Raw genomic sequence first — 22983 nt, forward strand, 5'->3', positions numbered from 1 at the left:
TCAATGTTTCATTAGCTTAAAAAGTCACAAGGGTTATGAACAACATACTCAACATGCCTTGTCTCTCTGAAGGTAATTGTCTTCAGTTTGGAAAATGTCTTGGCTGAAATACCAGTTCTCATCCTCTGTCATATGACTGGGCCTGGGAAAATGGGAGAATCCAGTGCTCCTAAATAGAGCTTCATCAGTATTAAGAATCTGAAGATCCTTGTTCCAGATCGCTTCATTCATCTTGGACAATAAGGTTGCCTGGAGGCAGACAAATCCCCAAGACTAGTGCATAGTGGCCAGGGCCAGCCAGTTTGCGGTTAACAGCCAACAGACACAGATTTTCTCTAAGAAAGGAAAAGGTCATGTTTCCCACAGGAAATATGATATTTGAAGAAAATGAACAAATTCCCTTTGGGTTACCCTGAATTTAATTTACTAGTTGAAACCATTCTAAGCAATTGATAGAATATGGGTTGTGTAAAATTAGGTCTCATAGATTAAATATGAGGTTGTGATGGTTTATCCTAAAATTGGTGCCTGATTTATTTTAGGTAGTTTTTTTTTGTTTTAACTTCATATTTCATATTTTTTCTGTCAGAGTTTTAAGTACGTGACATACTATCATCATTAATCAGTGCCAGCCATGTTGTATAGTTTTATATAATGATTATTTTATGCTATTTTGCTACTTTGTTCCCCTTGCCCCATGGGTGTCCTATCTAATTGATATATACCTTTAGTGTCTCTGTATCTGTGAAAATGATACAGTGCTGTTTGTGAATGGTATATTTATAAGTAGTATACCATTCCTCCCTTTTCATGTCTGGAGGACTGTCTAATCCTTATTGCTCTCCTCTGCTGCTGCTTGCTCCACAGCCAGCAACCATTGCATCCTATCCATCCATTTTCCCAGGCTTGGGCACTTGGATTTCACCAGAAATACTGTCATTGAGTCCTTGCAGAGAACCCTTACACCCAGAGGAAGCATTGCCCTGAGAATGTAATCCCAGGATTGCTGGTCAGGGAGAACACACACGCGCGCGTGCACCCCCCCCCACACACACACACACATACACATGCTGCCACTGTTATGGTGTTATCTGAAATTTTAATTTTTGCCAACCTGATATCCTCAAGCAGGATCTTGTTGCTTTAATAGGTACTGATCTGAGTATTAAGAATCTGAAGATCCTTTTTAATACCTGGTCTACATTGCAGCATCTCCTTCCGGGTCCTGTCTATGCATGGCTTTTATGTACAGCAGAAAGGAGTCATATAGCAAAGGGTAGAGTTACATCCAGTCTTCCTGGGTAATATGGAGCCTGGCACTGCCATTTGTTGACTATGTGACCTTAAACAAGTTTCCTCCTTTCACTGTCCCTGAACTTCCTCATCTGTAATAAATGAGAGCAACTACCTTATAGGGTTATGAATATTAAATGAATTAAATCACAGAATCCTGATCTAGCATGCCTGGAAAATAATAAACATGCAGCAAATATTATTATTGTATTTAATATCCATAACAATTTATTAATATTAAAATATAAATTAATATAAATAAAATACTATACATATAAATCATTATAATAGTAATTATTGAAATCATTTCTTCTTAACCTGAATGAGTGTCTTGTATATTCTAGGTATTTTTCCTTTATGTATTAAGTTTTACAAAAATATTAAGCTATGGGGGCTGGGGTTGTGGCTCAGCGGTAGAGCACTCATCTAGCATGTGCGAGACCCTGGGTTTGATCCTCAGCACCACATACAAATAAATTAAATTAATTAAATATAGGTATTGTATCCAACTACAACTAAAACATAAATATTAAAAAATATATTAAGCTAGTCTCTGTCATCTACTAACTATCTGAAGTTTTCTTTTCCTTAAATAGAAATGCTTAATTTTATAGTCAAACTTTTATTTTTTAAAATTTTATTTTGGCCATGTGCTTTATGTGCTTTGGAGATTTATTTAAGAAAATTTTTCTTCAGTTTTCAGTATCACAAAGGTATTTTATATTTCTTTTTATATTTAATTTCATATTTCCTTTTAATCCTGGGATTCACTTCTGGACTTTCCTGAGTTAATTGGTCCACCTGTCTCCTACTTACTTATTCAGCACACTTGTATGTAAGAACCTAGAGGGATACAAAATATAAATATTCATAGACAGTTATTCATGTAGTGGGGAAAATAGAGAGCTGTATAAAAAGATTTCACATTCACTCTACATGCGTTTAGAAGGTCTAGCAGATGAGGGCATAGGAGTGAGCCTGGGGAAAGGCTAGGTTGAGGAGATGCCCTTGTGCTGTGCCCTGGAGTGATGGGGATTGGAGGCAAATATGAGAAGGGGTCACATTCCAGGAGAGGGTGTTCTCCACAGGGTGAGCATCTGTATAGCCTTCTGGAAGCAGAAGATAAGTACTGGCAAAGATATGGAGGGTTTCAAGGCCAAGTAGTGGTGCTGGGATTCAATATGACATATAGCATCCACCATGTGTATGAGAGGGAAAGACCAGGAGGGTAGTAGTGACATCCCCACTTCAGTGTTAGCTACTAAAAATGGGTGGAGTGGGACAAACCAGGAAGACAGAAAGTAGGGAGATGAAGGTGACAAGAAGTACTCAAATCATCTTCTCTAGCAGTGGGAAGGAAACTTACCAGATCAGATCATAGAAGTTAAAGTGCAAGGTGGCATGATGTGTTGAGGGAAGAAACAATGGCAGGGGTTTGACCTTTGGCAAATGAGGCACAAGAGAGCTCCCCAGTCTGCAGGCCTAGGTTTCTGGAGAATGGGGAGCCCCTCAGTGGTGCATTGGGCACAAGGTTTTTGTCTTATAAATTGTGTCCCAGGTACAGTGAACTGACACTTAGCAAAACTTGACAAACATTTAATGAGCAAATTAAGATGTGGAGTTGGAGGCAATCACTGATCCCTCTAAAGGAACATGCCTTACACAACTGGAATACAAACAGAAGGATAGAGGTTGATATTGTCCCATCCCATACCCCACTCCCAGCACCCACAGAAAACAGGAAGAAAAACAAGCAAACATGACAGAGAGGAAAAATGAAAAAGGTAAGAAAACAAGTAAAATTAGTATCTTGGAATCTTGGGAAGAGTTTGGAGAAGTTTGATAGCATTGCCTAATGCTGCAGAAATCACTTGCTGGTCACTGGTAGGTTTGTGCAGAGCAGAGGAAAACAACACAGGGTTAATATTTATTGATGGGGAGAGGGTATAAGAATATCATCAATGTGGCAATATCCTCCCACATTGGGCTGGATTCACAGAGCACAGATTCTCTAGGACTAATTGCAGACATCACCCTGAGTTAACAGCTATAGGGAAGGAGAGATAATAAGCATGCAACCCCAGCCCGAGCTTCAAGAACCAGACAACCCAAGTGTTTGACCTGAGATCCTAAGGGACTGGAAATTAATTAAATCTTAGACAATGAAGAGAAAGTTTAGATTTCCTTGGAAAAAGCTTCAAGGGACCCACCTGGCCTTTCTCTTAATTTGCATAGATTTAAAAGCTGTGTCACAATTAACTTTTACACCGAAAAAGCAGTATGGGTTACCATTAAGCAATCTTTCAAAAGTATAGCTAGTGAGTCATGAAATATTGGGGTGGACTATTCAGCTTATTCAAGTGTCGTTTATTTGGCTTTTGTGAACAATTGATCAAACCTTTGCCATGCACCTTGAAGAATAGTGCTAGGGAACAGTCAGGTTGGCTCCATCCTGGTGCTCCATAACAGGAGTCTTAAGTCAGGTCTAAGACAGGGTCAAGGGCTATATTAAGGGTGAACAGAAATATGTGGCCCTTGATTTTCAAATTTTTACCAAGAGAATATTAGTTGTTGTCTTCTCCATGCAGCTACCAAATGTCCGATTCCATTTCTTTGAGTCCTGGGAAGAGGCCACAATGGTGGGAAGACAGTAGCTACAGCATCACATGGAGGAAGGCTGCCAGCAGATTGCCAGCTGCTCTTCTCCCGTGTCCCCCACAGAATGTCTGCAAGGTTTCTCACTGGGTTCCAAGTCAAGAACGGAAGGCAAGCTTTTAGTTAGGCTCCTTTGAAAAACTAGTGGAGTTCTAGCAAGGCCAATCTGTTGACCAGTCTATTTCTAAGGCTTCAAGGTGTTCAGCCATGCAATTTGTGTATTATAAAGCACTGAGCCTCAATCACTTTTAAATTCATGATTTCTCATAATTTATGTTTGTAGTTTCCCAAAAGTGCTTCTAGTAATGTGCCACCTGACTGGGACATGGGTCATGCTGGGATTTTTCTAATAGCCTGAGTAAAGGCTTCTTGGTGAGCATTCAGAATTCTGAACCTGCACACTCTGTCTTGCAGCTCCAGATATGATGGGTGTGGTCTCCTGGCTGATTCCAAAGCTGTCCCAGCTTTGTCAGGAAGAGCAGGCTCTGATAGAAGACACAACAATGGGGCACATGACCTCTTCCTGTTGCAGGGGCTGTGGTTACCCTGAGATATCAATAAAAGTTCAAACTGCCAGAGGACTTTGTTTTGCAGTTATTCACATCACACAGGTTTAAAAGCAATAGGTGGTGTTGGTAGGAATGCCTGGTAGGTACATTTTTCTTAAGAAGTACAGGCTTTCTTTATCTGACTAAGAACTATTCGGATGTTTGCATGCCATTAGGCTTGTAAGAGGAATCTTAAAATATAGAGAACAGGCTCAGATTGGGCTTCCTGCGTCCAGCCCATTTGGTATAAAACATAGCTACAGGGCTGGGGATATAGCTCAGTTGGTAGAGTACTTGTGTCACATGCACAAGGCCCTAAATTCAATCCCCAGCACCACCAAAGGAAAAAAATATATAGGTACAAACTTGCCAATATATGGACAATGTGTCTAGAATGTGTTGGTGGCTTGTGGACTCACACATCCCTTTGAAAATCCACTTCTATGGAAAAGAGCATTCACTCTACATCAGAGGCCATTTCTGCAGAATAAAACTAAACCACCTGCTTCTCCTGCATTTTCAGTATAGTGGGAATTCTTGGATGTTGGCAATTCCTGAGACAAAGAATCTGATTATTTAGTGTTTAAAAACTCCAAAGGTATTTAAAAAGAATCAGGAACATGTCATCTTGGACAAACATGTTAGATTCACCTAGGTAGGTTAGGAAGTTCAGGACAAAACTTATCTGGGTCATGTTCTATCAAACTGTGCATTGGCAGGGACACTGTGGGCAGAAGTACAACAGGAATTTCAGCATAACTTCTCCAGGAGATGTGGCAATTATCTTCGTAGAACATGAGGTGCATATTATTATTAGAACACATTTTTCAGTCTTGACTTTTAGCATCCCTTGTGCAGTATCCATATTACAGGCGTTCTATTATGAACCTCATACTGCTGCATTTCTCTTGCTAAATCATCAGCCGTGCTTCTGGGCCGTGGCATGCTATTTTCTTGCAACTAAACCAGCATTCATGATGACCCATCTCCCCTGAAAATTAGCCCTTTGAAAAACCATGGGTCAATAATAACAATTTCCCTATTAATACTTAAAGCATCAAATTCAGTAATCTAACAGGAGAATTTGAACCATGAATTGGAAATAATTACCACACTTAAAAGTCTAAGAATGCACATTCTTGATTAGCCTGGACTGTGTACAGAATTATGTTAGAGGAGAAGCGTCTAAATAAAAATGAAATGTTCTTGTAAGAATCCTCTTCTGGTAACAATGGCCCCGTGAATTGACTTTTCTATTCCACTGGATTAAATATTTTATGTACCTACAAACATAAACATGCCAGAAAGAAAAGTGACCAAAAAAATGAGGCTGGCATGGAAAGAAATTGCTGATTATGAAAGTTGTAAGATTGTCAGTGATTCACAGACTGGGGGTCCACAGCCAGCACCTTTAAGGTGTCTCCCTCCTTAGCTGTTATTTGTGCTCTAGTAATTGCTGGTTATCAGGGAACACTGAATGACCAGCAATGACTGGAATGAAGGGGGAGGGGAAAGACAAGGGGCTATGGAGCACAACCCAAGAGGAACAAGCATATTTCTGCACAAATAACAACTCCAATATAAATTGTTTCAAGTAGCGTGTCCAACTGGAAAAAGGGTTTGGGGGTTTTTGTTTGTTTTTAAAAAAAGACTCATAAAAATGAATTCGGGTAATTGTTAGAGATTACCAAAGGTTTATTTGGAATGACAGAGCACGGAAAACATAATTATTACAGATGATTTGTGGATACAGCGTACATCACCTATTTTCTTTTAGGACAATCTGTGAAGATGAATTGCATAAATATAAAGACGTGGGAATATATAGGAGCTATTTTAAATAGGTTCTTTGGGGAGGGATGGATTAATATGCCCCATCGTCTAGACATTCTGGTAAAGGCAGAAGTGAAGACCACTTAGCTGCTCATTCTGGACTAACCTTGCTCTAGCCACAGCAGCTGGACAGCTGTGTAATCGGGCCCTGCTTTCTCCAGAGGGGCAGCAGCTTGGACGTGCTATTTGTCATTTCATCTTGAAAACTGCACATGACAAACACAGATACTGTTGACTGTTTTGGCAATGGGATGGCTGGTTTTGCCCTGAGGCAAAACTGCAACTGTAATGCCAGACAGAATAAGAGCAATGCATGTATCAATGACACTCGAAAGGCAAAGAGCTACAACGGAAAGGAAAGAAAGCAACTATGCATATGTAGCCTTCTGCATACACATAGATCCAGCAGTCATGGGAACTAGCTCGTGTGACTGTGTGTCTGTATATATATATATGTATATGTAGGTGTGCTGAAAAAGACCATTGAGAACATTTGCAGCAGTTTAGTTTTAAACACAGTAAACTTGAAAGGGAGAGAATAAGATAACTTGTACTACAGGACAATTCATCACATCTTCTGCAGGGCAGCCACTGGATACCGTACACTTGGTGCAGAGAAATTAAGATCTGGTCTGGAGAAAGCTACTTTAGAATTGGTGGGAGGGGAATCAAGTACAACAGTGTCCACAGTTGGGACAAAGCACAAACAAACCTGTAATCGACCACATGGGAACTGAGTGAGGGTTTTTTCCTTAATTCGAATTTGTTTTCCTCTTACACCTTTTGCACACATGCTCTACCGAAGGTCTTGCCCAGCTTTGTCTGGCGTCAGTCTGGAAATCATTAAGAGTGTAATAGCAAAAGTGAACTCCTTGGGATTTTGCGAAGGTTTAAAAACCCAGTCATTGAGCTCTTTCAGCAATACTCGCAGCCTTACTCCAGGCGTCGAGTGAAGTTCTCTGGAAAGAGGCCTTTGTAGGTGGCCAGGTCTCTGTACTGCAGCCAGTCTGACTCCTTCACTCCCACCAGCCAGCCTGCATCCTGCAAGACAAGGACAGCCTTTCAGTGTTTCATTAACTACCAGAAGCATGTGTACTTCCAAGAACTAATATTTGATTTGTTGAATTAGTGTTGTGGTCCTGCCCTGATGTCATAGTAGATGTGAAGTGGTGGGAAATGACCAGTGGGAAAGCAAATAATTTAGGAATAAAAGAAAAAGTAAAGAATGAACATTTGAAATTATTTATTTACTCTATAGGGTTAATTGAATTAACATTCTAGTTTTGTATGATGGCATAGTGAACTGACCTCATCTAGAACATAGCATGATAACAAAGAATACATGGTGTTCAAAGAATATTTGGGTCCCAGTGTACTGAGACTTAAAAGGACTCCTGGGGAAGGCTACAAAAAGTTTGTATTTCACCCTGAGCCACTTGTTTTCAGGAAGAGTCTCTGCTCCATATAAGCCCATATAAACATCATATAAGCCCAATAAACACCCTAGCCAGGTCATAACAAAGACCAAAAGTTACATATGTACTGCCTGATTTTGTTGTTGTTGCTGCTGATGCTGCTGCTATTAATGCCTGATATTTCAAGTTTATATAAACTACAAATCACTTTAATATTGGGACATTCATATTGGAGATATTCATGTATTCTTTATAAATTAACATTTTTCTGTCATATGGGAGGAAAACCAATATCAAAATAAAGACTTTAAACCATAGAAAGGTTCAAGAATCCATCCATGATTGGCTTACAAAATGGGAGAGGATACTTAAAACCGAGAAGCAAAGGCCACTGTCTGCCTTTGGCCTTCAGCAGGTAAGCAGAGCCCCGCTGGACACAGTGGAGTTGGAAGCATGCAGACTGAGACTGAATGAAGCGAGACTAGTAGGACATGACTGTCTTTATTATGTTAACTAGCGCAGGAAAAGATCCCACTTAGGATGAAAGATGGCCAGATTTAATCTGAACCAATCCCCAGCACAGTTCAAGTACATCAGATAAAATGAGGTCTCAAAAATTAAATAAAGAAGCTGAATACATTCCCTTTTGATATCATCTGAGACTATAAATTGATGCTGCCATATAGACAAGAAATATAAACACTTAGACAGGCCAATTTTTGAAGGCAGAAAAAAAGAAAAAATACTGAGAAAAAAAAATGACCCAATAAAATAACTGATAATATTCTCGCTGATGAGGAAAAGTGCCTCTTTAAAATTATGATGGCGTATATGTGAAGGACAAAGTCCTCCTTAAAGTAAAAGATGGTAACTAAATATTTTCTAAACCTCTAGTATGCAGTATAAAAGGTCATTTCCCCCCACACAATTGTCTATATTTGGATTTATTTATAGTGAGTAAAAAATCTAATGGGGGCCAAATAGAGTCAAGCATTTTAAAATTGGTTCAATAAAGAAAAAAAAAAGCCAAACACTTCCAAATCCCATAATGAAGATATATTCCAACATATATATTCTGAAATAAGACTTAAATCTCAAACTGAAGAATATTAGCTAATCCCAAATCTTAGTTAAGAAAAATTAGATTTTTCTTATTAATTAGATTTTCCTTATTAATTTCCTTAATTGCTTAATATATGTGGTAGACAGGGATTTCCCATTCTGATAATGGCAGAATAATTTCTATTAGATAAATGATTCTGCAAAGAATAATTAGAAATATTAGAATAACTCTCTCTACATGCAGATGTATATATGTGTGTATCTATATATAAATTTATCTATGTATTTGTTATAAAATATGTAACATAAAATACAAGTCTACATAGGTGGGCACAGTGCTGCACATCTGTAATCTCAGTGGCTCAGGAGGCTGGGGTGGTATGATCGAAAGTTCAAAGCCAACCTCAGCAAAAGTGAGGCACTAAGCAACTCGGTGAGACCCTGTTTCTAAATACAATATAAAATAGGGCTGGGGACGTGGTTCAGTGGTTGAATGTCCATAAGTTCAATCCCTGGTACCCCCCCCCCAAAAAAAAAACAGTACAAGTGTACATATAATGAGGTAGGCATTAATCATGGACACAAGTCTTTAAGGAGTGTAGCAGGTGAGACCTAAGCTGATCCTGTCCTCAGTCCATGTGACATAGGGCATTCGGAAGAAAGAGTTTAGGGCTGCTGGAGAAACTGTACATTTATAGGCGGATGGATTGAAAAGGAGGGAGCCATGGTGGGGTCCCAATTATGCAGAGGCACTTCTTGAAATCCTTGGCTGACCCCCAAGCTTGCATGCATAAGGCGTACTCCAAGAACCACGGTGGAAAACAATAGCAGAACTCGGTCGAAAAATCGAGTAGAGATTTAGGCATTGCAAATGGGGAGTACATGGGGTTTGGAGTTTGCATTCCAGCAAATTAAAAGTATTAATAAGGTCTGTGGATTTTCTATTGAAATCCCAGGAATACATGACTTAGACGTAAAAAGTCCCAGGACTAAGAATCAATGGTAACTAAAGGCACCCAACCTTAAGAGTATAAAACCAACTCCCACAAATTAAAGGTAATTATGCTAGAACAAAAATAAACAGAATATAGTCATTGGAGATTATCTACCTCTATGTTCAGTATTAATATAAATATTATTACACAGAAGGAAAACAAAAACAAAAACGATGACTCTAAAGATAAAAGGCAATCAATGTAAATATGCCCTGAAGTGGTAGGTATTAATCATTTGAAATTATCAGTAAGCAATTTAAAGCAGTTATTATAAATATTGTCAAGAACCTAAATTGAAAGACAGTGATAACAAGAAAACAGATGGGAAATCTTGGCAAAGAAATGGAAATTATAGAAAAGAACAACAAAGAAATGTTAGAACTGTATAAAGCATAATATCTGAAACAGAAAAGTCACTGGGTTAGCTTAACAACAAATTCAAAGCAGCAAAGAAAGAGTCATGGTACTAGAAGACAGATAACAGAAATCATGTAACGTGACTACCATAGAAAATATATATCAATCCCTCCCCACTGCAAAAAAACAACAACAAAACCAGAATCTTAGACATGAAGAACATGGACATAGAATAATTGGAAATCCAGAAATAAAAAAAAGAATGAGACTGAAAAAAAAATTAAAAGAAATAATAGCTGAAAGTTTTCCAAATATAATGGAAAATATCAGATTGCAAGTCTAAAGAGCTCAGTGAGCCCCATCTATGAAATCATACACAAAAACACCACCTAACCACAGCATAGTCAAACCAGTGTAAATCAACACACAGAGAAATGTGTCATGGAAGTTACACTGTATATTGAAAAATAATATTAAACAAATCACAACTGATTTCTAATTATAATTAGGAAAGTCTGTAAAACAATGAAGCAACAATTAGAAGACTTAAAAGAAAAAAAGTCAATTCAAACTTCTTCCCCTTATGAAACTATCTTTAAAAATGAACATTTTTAATTGTCTTAATGAAGACAATTCCAGATAAACAGAAGCTGACAAGATTTGTTGCCAGCAGATCAGTACTTTGAGAATTGCTAAAGGAAAATTTTCAACCAGAAAGGAAATAAAAATAAGTAAAAACTCAATTTATCAGAAGGAATGAAGAACACTAGAACTAGAAAACATGTTGGTAAATATAAAAGATGGGTTTTTAAAAATTTTATTTCTTTAAAAATTAATTTATAGGGCTGGAATGTAGTTCAGTGGTAGAGTGCTTGCCTAGCATGCATGAGGCTCTGGGTTCAATTCCTAGTATGGAAATAAATAAATAAATAAATAAAATTTAAAAAGATTAATTTATGGTGAATGTAAAACAAATATAAATCTATATTATGGAGTCTTTAATGTTTTTGCAATGTTGATGTTTTTGCCTATATTAATAATTATGCTTTGTCACATTTTATGGAAAAGTCTTTAAGATTTTAATAATAATAGTGTTAATCCTTTCAAGGAGCCAACTTTTGGCTAAATGAACTCTTTTATGTTTTGTTTTACTGCATTCATTTATGAATTTATTTTTATTTTTTCCTTTCTTCCATATGCTTTCTGTTCAACTTGACTCTCTTTCATATTTTTAGGATTAAAACTAAAAATCAATAATAATAATTATTTTTTTAAAATTTACACTATCATTTCTTTGACCCATGAAATATTTAGAAGTGCATTTAAAAATTTTTAAGCACTGGGGCTTTCATCATTTTTGTTAATTTCTAATCTTATTGTGGCAGAGACTCTGGGTGCTTGACCAGCCCCTGATTTATGTTGGAGGCAGGTACCATCACCAAAAGAAAGAACAAAAGGTTGGAGCTGTATAAATATTAATCTCAAAACCTGTGGTGGTCAACTTTACTTTTTTTATGGTGAGGACTCTCATATCTCTTTAGAAGTAGAATGGAAGTCATAGATCTTTGCTCCAGAAAAACATGTTCAGAGACCCATGGATATTCCTCTTTCAAGAGTCCACAAATCATGAACAGGAATAAAATGGGAATTCCCAGCAACTTAGAATCACACCACTCTCCTAGGAAGGTTTTGAAGGTTGCTGTTTGTTCTGCAATGGGATTTCTTTTAAGGTGGGGTATAATTTAAACATTACAATAATGCAGAGTTGTTCAACTAATTTTGACAAACATACCCACACCCCATCACAATACCTAGCATTTCCATCTCCCCAGAAAGTTCTCCCCTGTTCTTTCCCAGTTAACCTACAGCCCTCGGGGTTAAAGGGGATTTTGAAGAGGATTTACAAGCAAATTCTGTATTTCTTGAAGAATGGTATCATGACATCCCTAGGAATGGTCATAGAATAAGAAAAGGTCATTTAATTGCATACAAATGAAATCATGCAAAACAGCCAGGAAGGGAAGGGTGTCCTTAAAAAGAAGCTAATGGTGTGCTGGGGTCCAAAGCCCTTAAGCCCTTTTCAGAATTGGACTGCAGCATCTTAGAGAACGGAAGTGTTTTTAGGAAGTCACTGTGTCCTACTATCCCACAGGAAAAACCAAGGTGGCCGGAAGCATCTTCCAACCTTTTACCTGGTCAGCTTCTGAATCCGAGGGGACCACCAGCACCACGTCACCCCTTTGTAGGGTAAGTTCATCTGAATTTGCTGCCTCAAAATCATGTAGTGTTTCCACCTGCAAAAGATTTAAAGAACTGATTAATTTTAGAAAGAAGAGATGTAAAAGCATGGTTTCTTAGTCAGATGATAAGCAGGCATGCTTAGAAGCATTCTTCAAGTGGGATAAAAAGATGAAGATACAGACAGGGTTTGATGTGAGGTGTCCCCCAAAGGTTCATGTGCTGGAGGGTTGGTCCCCAGTGTGGTGGTATGGGAGGGAAGGGAACTTTTAAGAGGTAGAGTCTAGCAGGAGGTCATGAGGGCAACTCCTTCAAAAGGGATTAATGTAATTCTCATAGGACTCTTGTTAGTTTTGTAAGAGGGTTATCATAAAAGAATAAGACTAGCCCTTTCCCATGCTCTGGTTTCCTGTCTCATCGTGTGATTTCCTCCTACTTCCCACAATACCATCTGCCATGTGATACAGCTGAGGGTACCCTTCCCAGAGCAAGAGTCATGCTCTTGAACCTCCAGAACTGTGAGATACAGAAACCTCTTTTCTTCATAAAGTATTCAGTCCTGGGTATTTCATGATAGTAATAGAAAAGAGACTAACACACACTCCAAGGAAAAAGAAGACCTCTAAAGACAAAAAGGAAATACTATTGTTGTTTACTTAATACCCTTGATTCTTACTGACTTATATGAACTTCTATGAGGCCATTTGCAATGTATATATAGTAATGTAATGCCCCCTGCAATAGCTGAGAATATTCTATTATTTACTTTTTAACTCATCATCTCTTTTTTAAAGACTTTCATATTATAATTACTGATGCTTTAATATTATTTGTTGTTTAACTTGAACTAAAACTGCAGTGCTGAAAGTTCCTCTAACTCTGGCTTCTGTCAAATAACTAAAAACTATCACTTGCATATTATATAGGAATTTTTATTTAATTAAACACTGTGATCAATTTCTTTTTAAATAATATTGATCCTTTTCCTGCCCTACCATGACAACCTGTTTTCCTTTATCCCTTCAAAAAATATCTCTTTAAAATCATATTATTGTAATGCAAAATAAATAAATGAAATAACTTAAAAATAAAGATAAAATAAAATGAAAGCCAAAAAATAAATAAAATAAAATCATATTATAGAAAAAAAAGCCAAAAAGCTGGGCATGGTGGTGCATGCCTATAATCTCAGCAGTTTGGGAGACAGAGGCAGGAGGGTCACAAGTTCAAAGCCAGCCTCAGCAACTTACTAAAACCCCAGAATAAAAAAATTTAAAAAGTGGGACTGGGAATGTGGCTCAGGGGTTAAGTGTCCTTGAGTTCAATCCTCAGTACCAAAAAAAAAAAAAAAAGAAAAAGAAAAGAAAGAAAGAAAGAAAGCAGAAAGAACAACATGATGAACATCCATTACCCCATCTCCCAGCTTGAATGACTAGAAAGTCCTGGCAATTTAATTTCTCTCATGTCCCTCTCCTAAAACTTATCCATGAGATTAAACAACATGCTTTTAAGACATATATTTTAAAGAATCATAAAATAAAAGATCTAGAAATACTATACACAAAACTAACTCCTCTGATCACAAAACTGATGCCTAGAGAGGGGTTAAATAAAATGTCTATGTTATACCAGTCAGCAAGGAAGCCAAGGATGGCTCTGCCTGCCTTGGCCTTGCCTGGCACATGGCTTTCTTGCCTTCTTGTGCTCTAGTTAAAACACAACACAGCTGGACACAGCCCCCTAACCTGCAGAATTCTCCATATTCATATATTTATAAATATAGAATACCCATACCACACCCTCTTGAGGTAGCAAGGCAGCCATCACTTTCTAAAGCAAAACATTCCACTATTTAATGCTACCCCATGAATACATGCAAATTTAACACTCTTTAAAGGCAAAAAAAAAGCTGTATTTTGAAATATAAAACCAACTTACAGAATTAAAAATTCCTAACCAGGTTCTATTAGAGAGCCTTATCTGCTTTAACACTTGGCTTATGCCAGGGTTTTTAAGCAACTGCTCATTTTGCAGGCTGAGGACCATTGAGTTTATGAAGACTATAAGTAGCCTCTCTGGGAAGAACCTTCTTCCCATTAATGCAGGGTCCCATTTCTTCCTTTTCACAGGAACCTATTATATCTTTATTCGTCTGAGAATATTTATTGGCTCCCTACTGTTATGCACTTTGCTTCTTGCTTCCTGCCCTGATGATCCCTTTGGGAAGCACCTTGGTCAACAGGTGAATTGGAGGAATTGGTCTGAGCCACACTGGACAGTCAGGCTGGGGAAATTAACCCTTTATCATCCAGGGGGAGTGCCCTGTAGTGAACTTCTCATTTATTATTCTTTGCTAAAACATGGAAAGTATTACTGTAGTTTTTGCTTGTCCTACAGCATAGAACTCCTGCCATTTTCCAAGATAAGTTGAGGTGAAGGAAAGCAGTTCTGAGAAAAAAAAATATTATTGAAAAAAGTACAGGTAACATGTCAAAAAACCAAAAGTTTTTTGGGACTGAAGAAGGGTTGAGGCAAAGAAAGGACAAATGACCATGAGGTTACAACAGGAAGACCTTGTAGAGAAAGCCAGGAGGCACTTCCGGAGAGGCCTCCCCTGCAGATGCAAATTGATCAGCAGCACCAGCTGGTGCGGGAGGCACAGCTTGAGAGTCCTCCGCGGGCTTCTGTTCCGTGGCCAGCTCTGGTGTCTCACTGGTGGGGCCCAGAGGAGCCACATCCTCAGTGGCCTCCTTAGTCTCTGCACCCAGGGTCATTTCATGTTCTCCTTCCCCTTCGTTGTTGGAGGCGGGCTCAATGACAACAGAAGGGATGACCTTCTCCTGGGGGAAGAAGAAGGCAGTGATGTCAAGCAGAGCCTGAATAACAATAAATATCCTCCTCAGCCACTTACACTTCCCTGCCCCACTATCCACCTGCTGTTCCCTCAGCTGGGAAGGCGTTTGAACTTTGGGTCTCTGTCTTGTACCTTGGCTTCCTTTCTGTCTCTTCTAAGTACTAAACCCTTAGTGGGATTCATGCTTGGATCCTTGAGCAGTCACACAGCTTGGTAAGTCCGTGGAAATTGGGAGGAGGGATGGAGACTGAAGGGGAAGAAGGTGTATCATGTGGGGTCAGGGAGTAATCCTGAGCAGGAAATGCCAGGAAGGATTCCATGCAGGCTGATTTCACTTTTGCAGCAGTCCATTGCTGTCCCAATCGCAAGAGCTGTGCTGTGTTGACTTTGTGTGCTGCTCTGTAGCACTGATGGATTGGGGCTAGCTCCAAATCCATGTGTGTATTTAACAGCCCACATTTGATCATGGAACCTATGGATAGGCCCTTGGTAAAAGAAGCCTGCTGGTGATTCTGAGGCACTCTTCATAAGCACAAAAGAGTAACAATACTAATACAATTTTGTAACAGTTGGCTTCCCAGTGTAACAGCTGCTCCTTTAAAGTTGAAAAAGAAGGAGTCTAGCCATTTTCCTGCTAACTTGTTAATTGTTTCACCATCTTAACTTCCTACAGGCAATCATCAAATGTAAAAGGAAGTGGAACAGAAACTGTCCCCTAAAGCCTGGGTCCCTAGCACCAGGAGGATGTCAATAGGACCCAAAGAACCAGAATGATGACACACCTCTGGTCCAGGAGCCTGACTAAATATACAAATGCCTGTCTTTGCTCTCCCTGCTTTGTTCTTCCCTATTTAATCCCAATGTTTCTGGGAAACAGCAGGCAAGACAGAATAGCTGTCTTCCCAGTTTGGCCAAATTGCAATAAATTAATTTTTCTTTTTATATTATTCCTGATGAGAGTAAGGAACCAAGTCCAGCCTGTTGGGATCCCCAGAGGCAAGCCCCTGACCTGGGACTCCAATGACAATTTCACTAGTAATATTGATTTTTCACTATGTGTGTGACACTGGACTATGCCATTTATGGGCAACAGACTGTTGTTCTATTCTATTCTCTGGTTTTCCCACCATTTTCATTTTCTTTCCTTCCTTCCTTCCTTCCTTCTCTCTCTCTCTCTCTCTCTCTCTCTCTCTCTCTCTCTCTCTCTCTCTCTCCCTACTCAGGAGCACTCAACCACTGAGCCATATCCCAAGCCCTATTTTGTATTTTATTTAGAGATAGGGTCTCACTGAGTTGCTTAGCACCACACTTTTGCTGAGGCTGGTTTTGAACTTGTGATCCTCCTGCCCCAGCCTCCTGAGCTGCTGGAATTACAGGCATGACCACAATACCAGGCCGCCATTTTCATTTTCTTCATTATCTATGCTTCATTCCTTTGCTCCATCACTTTATTACAGTTTTTTTCTCCTTTCTTTTTTCCTCATATTTTTCCCATGTAGTGCATTTTAGGTGTGCATACTGATGGGATTTGTTGTTACATGTTCATATATGCACACAACATAACAATATAATTTGGCCAATATCATTCCCCAGCACTAACTCCTTCCTCCCTGCCTCTCACCCCATGGTTCCTTTTGTCTACTGATCTCCCTTTGATTTTCCTGAGATCACTGCCCTCCCCTACCTTTCTTTTACTTTTTCCTCTCCAGCTTCCCATATGGGAGAAAACATAAGACCCTTGACCTTCTGAGTTTGGCTTATTTCATTTAACATGATGTTCTCTAGTTCCATCCATTTTCCTGTAAGTGCATAATTTTATTTCTTTTTGGGCTGAATAAAACTCCATTGTGTATAAATACCACATTTTCTTTATCCATTCATCCATTGATGGATATCTAGCCTGGCTTCATAGTTTGGCTATTGTGAATTGTGCTACTGTACACTAATGGGTATGCATGCATCATTTCTTTTTCATCATCCTATGGTTAGGCTCCATCAGCAATAGGCACTGGGGACCTGTGTGGAACCAACAGATATCAAGTGGATGCTAGGACCATTCTTTCTGAGAATTAAAGGATATGTAATTTTTTGATGGAATGGGAACTTACAAGATGGCTACAAACCCATTCCATGTGCAAAGCATTATCACCATTAACCCCCAGATGGAGCTCTCCAGCCAGCACTGTCTCGAGGATACTGACCTGAGGCACTGCTGCTTCTGTCTCTGTTGGTTCAGGTCTGTCCTTGTCTGTAACCTCTGTGGTTTCAGTATCAGTTTGGGCCTCCTCTAGACTTCCTCCCTCTTCAGCAGGGAGAGCTACCTTCTCCGCCTCTGCTTCCTCTACCAGGGTCCCCTCTGCTGGTAAGATGGTTCCTGCAGCCACATCCGCGTCAGTTCCAGGGATCTGTAAGGCAGAAACAAAATAGGGCACCTCTGAGTCTTCTTGGGCTTCCCACTAGGCCTCAAACTTTCCCTCCCTCTTTTCTCCCCTCTGTTGAAGCTCATGAGATTTCAAAGCTTGCTGTGTGTAACGTACAAATCCCAGGATTTGGGTGCAGCAGAATCTGATATCAGATCATCAAAGCTCTCTTCTTCCTGAGCCCCCATCAATTTGACATTGCTCAGCTTTCCCTGCAGTAAGGTGTAGCAAATGGAGTTTAAATGGAAGTGACATGTCATTCCTGAGATACTGCTTTTAAGGTGTGCCTCCCCTTCACAAGCTATTTCCATTTTTCTTGACTGAAAGCAGAGGTTACTGAATGAGGGAGGGTCATCCAAGTCACAAGTCGCAATATCTGGCTCATAGAAGAAAGTCACATAGCAAAGCAGCCTCATCATGCGACATTAGAATTGTTTTTTTTTTTTTTTTTTAATTGTGTTTCAGTACAAATTTTCAAATTTTTGTGGGGAAAGTTTCCAAATAAATCATTCTCAGGGGAAAAAAAAGGAGGGTTTCTCAAATAGATCTCCTGACTATGATGGAAAAATAATTTTTGTAATCAAATATGTGTTAAAATAACCCAAACCTCTGAAGAGTTGTATGTGGGCTAGAAAAATATCAAAATCATATTTGAGGTCTTTACAGGAAGAATCAAAATAGAAAAAAGTTTTAAGAAGTATTAAAAACTTGCAATAATAAAATAAAGGAAGTGTAATCAAAAGTTTTAATTTTGAACAAATTTGTTTGGAGTATAACTCTTTAGTAAGATTCTGATAACATCCACTTGGCAGACCTGATTTGAGGGATTCAAATCAGAAATACTGTGGAAGGATATTACATTGATCTCATATAATATACCCAGGATACGGATTTCAAAAATTGATCTTTTTCGGAGATGTGATTAGCACCAGCTATTCCTTGCCTTTACTGAATAAGTTCTACCCAGTTCATTTGATCAAGTCAGAAAGCCCTAATCTTGGAAACCTCTGAACACTGGAATGGCATGAAGCATACTCTGTGTGGGTATCAGATGGAAAATGAGGGACATGAGCCACACAGCCAACCTTGGTATAATGCACTTTCCAAAAGCATCCTCATCAGGCAATATCAGAGTTTTAGAAAAACTTCATTTCAGTACAAATTTTCAAATCTTTGTAGGGAAGCTTCCAGAAGTTAAATCACTTCTGGGGGGGGGGGGAATAAAAACCTTTCTTCTGCCTCAAACTTACAGTAAATTTAATAATAAAAATAACTTGTTACCGAGTACCTTTACTACAACATAGTTCTACCTGTATGAAAAAAAAATGTAAATAGCTGTGCTATTTGTTACACTCATATTCTCAGAAATTTACTTTTCTCTCTCATATAAAATTCTCCTATTATGAGAATTTGGCTTTCCTACAAAGTGAGCAATGACCCAAAATGTAGTTACTTGCCAGAACATAGCCTTCATTTCTTTATTTTCTACCCTGTTATTAAAACGCATGAGTTCCTAAAAGTAATTATTTTATGTGAATTGTAAGAGATAATTATTTAAATTGAATCATTAATGCTGATAATTACTAGAGTAGGTTAATAACTACTTGAGGATTCATATTTTGGTGAATGACTGAAAATTCACATTTAAAAATTTAAGAGAATTACATCTCTTGTTTTACAGAACCATCCATCTTTTTATGGATGTTATTGTTGTTGTCAAAAGAGTAATAATCAGATCATAAATTAGGAGTGCATCCTAATTTCCCCCAAAACAATGAACAATTGCTTGTGTATGTGTGGTACTGGGGATGGAACCTAGGTGCACTCTACCACTGAATTACACCCCAAAATCCTTTAATTTTTTTTTTTCTTAAGACAGGGTCTCACTAAATTGAGCGGGCTGGCCTCAAACCTTCCTCCTGAGTTGTTGGGATTATAGGCATGTGCCACTGTACCCAATTACTCATAGCTTTATTTTGAGAGAAATCAGCAGACTTTAACCAGAACATTAAAGACCTAGCAAAGTTTCTTCCACATTGGAAACCGTTCAATGTGTAGACAATAAACTTAAAGTCTCAAATGTAGAAGGTTAAGTAGTATGTTCACACTTCTGAGTTATTTATGTTTTCCATCTGTCACCTATGAGAATCCCAGTGGTTTCAATAGCTTTGAACTAGATGGACTCTAAATATATACAAACTGTATGGATAAGCAGAGAGTATGTACCACTACACACATGTACACACATCAACACATAAAGACACATTACTGTAGATCAAAAAGCAGACACTATGTTATTTCATAGGACACCCCCAATTATACATAAGTTCCAAGCACATATTATTAGTAATTAGATTTCTCTGTCCCCTGAATTGACCATACTTCTTTTTAAGTGGATTATTTTTCTTTGACTTGATGTGCTGCCAAGAAGGTAAATTTTTTAACTCATTTCATATAATGCTAATCCCTAGTTCATAATTGATCTCTATTCTTTATATATCTATCAATTTGACTGTATCAGATTTTATGTTGCAAGATATACATGTTATCATCCTTCTTTTGCTGAATAATTTAAACAGGGCTTGTTGGCTAGACATGCTTTAGTCCTAATGGCATAGTTGCTTTGACACCAACCACCAGCAGATGGAGGTCAAGGGCTCTGTCTGACTGCTCCTGTGTTCTCAAAGCTAGAAGAAGTATCCCAGACTCAGCACTTCAGCAACTGACTTTGTAATAGATAGATGATAGATAGATGATAGATAGATAGATAGATAGATAGATAGATAGATAGATAAAATTTATATACAGAATTGTGTATAAGAATAGTAACAAATGAAAATTACTAAAACATTGAAATAAATGCTGTCAAATACAAGGTGCTAAGGAAACCAGCACTTTGACTCTAGAGAGGAATAGCCAAATAAATTGAAAAACCTATTTGAAAAAGGAAAAGAGAAATTAACCCTCCCACCTTCCCTTCTGAGTCCATTAGTAATGAATTCCCATTTGTCTAGATGTTGTTCAGTATTGCTTTGATTTTACAGGGTTTAAAAACATTACATAAACAGAAGGATTTTTCACTCACTGTACTTCCCCATAGCTTTCTATTTCTGAGATTGGGCTGAAAATCTTCCCTTTCTGTCTGGAATCTGTTCCACAGTTTTTTCTCTCCTCTCAATATTTCCAATGTATATTTACTGACAACAACATTAAAACAAAGCAAAGTAGGACCCCTCCCCACCCTTGCTAAAATTAGGTGTTAGCTCCAGATAAATTATGTAAAGAATGGAAGGGTTTTTGGTCCCACATTTAAACTTCTTTTATTCTTTTTATTCATCTCACATTTTGACTATTTTTAGATCTAGAAAAGAAAAACATTTTCTACACCCTGCTTGCCACAGTAGATGTTACATCTGCTAGGAAACCTCAGAGATAAATGACTGCTATTTTCTCTTCTAAAAAAATATTACCTAGGAAGACCAGAGGACTGAAACTAGTCTAAGTATCTCAAGACTCTGACAGTCAATACTATCCAATTTTTCTCTTCACTTCAAATCTTAAAACACCATCATCCTATCTTCTGCTAACACTGTACTATCTATTGGCTAACTATATTTATGGTTGAAATATCTAATGCAAAGAGAGACTGAAAAAGTTCTCCCTGACCTTGGATACATGTGGTTTACCATATCCATGAGGTCTATGAAGCACAGGCATCAGGACTACTGCTGACTTGGATATGCATCCCACAGAAGTCACATGTACCAGCACAGAATTCTTCTTGGGGAAGGTGAGCTGTGGTTTTCCCTATACTATACCATATGGACCTCCCTGCTTTCTTATCTTCTGCCTTGGAGGAAAGCAATATGACTATGCCATTCATGCCAAGGTCCTTTCAATACCAACAACTGTGTTAGCAAAATATTCTGGAAGTGGAATGACGGATACAGTACAACAACAGCCTAGGTGTCAAACCTGCAAAGTAGGCAATCCAAATTGGATGACAGAAACTCTCAGCCCTTCCATGAGATGGCACTTTGAAAGCTAGACCACAAGGACTGAGACCCCAAAACATGTAAGAGTAGTCACAGGCTGTAGGAGAATTTGTGATTGCCAAGGTTGATGTCATCTATTCATTCATTCATTGTTTAGTTGGCAGCATTATCTCTGAACAATGCCTAAAAAGCAGCTTGCCAATGTTACTGTTCTAGATGAGGACAACTGAAGATATTCCCTCAACTAAGTATGAAATTACACATTTATTTATAAGGTAGATTATTTTAACTGAGAATAGGCATATTTCCCATTTTTTAAAAAATGGATATCAGGGATTTAAACATAATAAAAAGAAATAACTCATGATGTATTCTATGTATTTTTATTCATGTTGTAATTGTACAGGGGCTAAATTCCTTTATTAGGTAACACAGACCGTGTTTTTTTATATATTTATTTTAGTTTTAGGTGGACACAATATCTTTATTTTACATTTATGTGGTGCTGAGGATCGAACCTAGTGCCTTGTGCATGCTAGGCAAGTGCTCTACCACTGAGCCACAACCCCAGCACCCACAGATCGTGTTTCTTAGAAAAATTATACCAATGGCTATACAGTCCTTTTATTAATTTTTTATTTACCATTTGTATAACAGTTCTTCTACCATTAAATACCAGTTGACTGCCAGTTTTTAAGTATTATAAATGACAAACTGAGAAAGAGCTCTTCAGTTTGTAAACAAATAATTGTACAGCGTACACATTTAAATGATTTAAATACACTGCCATCTTTATTTATTTATGTGTCTCCATGGAAATAGTTTTTAGGTTTTTCCAAATATTTCATTGTGAAAATTTCAAACATAAGAAATCAAAAGAATCGTATAGCAAACCTTCAAGTACTCACCATCAAGGATCTTCATTTGACAGGTTGCTACATTTCTTTTACCATGTCTTCAACTTATCCATAAAATTGATTGGATTCATCTTTCAGTCAATTGCAATATATCTTCATAAAATGTTTTTGAAAAATTTTATGGAGCATCCACAGACCCTTAACAGCTGTCTTTCTGATGTTTTTATACATGACCCACTACTCACTTGGAGTAGATTACTACAATGTGATTTTTTCTTAACTCAAAACCTATATGCTGCTACAACAACTTCTGATTGTGTGTTGAGAAGTGTGAATATGAGGTCTATCTCATTGTGGGGTTTTTTTTGTAGCACTTTTTTTATTTCGAATCAAGATGTTTGTGTAACTTTGTTTTTTAGCTTTCAATTAAATAAAAAACAGTATTCTCTCCTCATTTTGCC

General features: G+C 38.0%; 1 protein-coding gene across 9 annotated transcripts in view; it reads right to left on the reverse strand.

The window, feature by feature from the left end:
• Positions 1 to 7262: 7262 nt before the first annotated feature.
• Positions 7263 to 22983, reverse strand: part of Amph (amphiphysin) — a 214772-nt gene continuing 199051 nt past the window's right edge. For 6 of the 9 annotated variants that reach the window (XM_026387623.2, XM_077796789.1, XM_026387622.2 and 3 more), the window contains 4 exons: positions 17452 to 17655; positions 14970 to 15230; positions 12351 to 12452; positions 7263 to 7370 (listed from right to left, as the gene is read on the reverse strand). In XM_026387623.2, the coding sequence (XP_026243408.2) occupies positions 7263 to 7370; positions 12351 to 12452; positions 14970 to 15230; positions 17452 to 17655 (675 nt within the window). Of the gene's footprint in view, positions 7371 to 12350; positions 12472 to 14961; positions 15237 to 17451; positions 17656 to 22983 lie in introns of all 9 variants that reach the window. The other 3 variants (XM_077796790.1, XM_077796786.1, XM_026387621.2) reach the window with 3 other exon arrangements.

The sequence above is a fragment of the Urocitellus parryii genome, chromosome 3 (genome assembly GCF_045843805.1).
Source record: "Urocitellus parryii isolate mUroPar1 chromosome 3, mUroPar1.hap1, whole genome shotgun sequence".
NCBI lineage: Eukaryota > Metazoa > Chordata > Mammalia > Rodentia > Sciuridae > Urocitellus > Urocitellus parryii.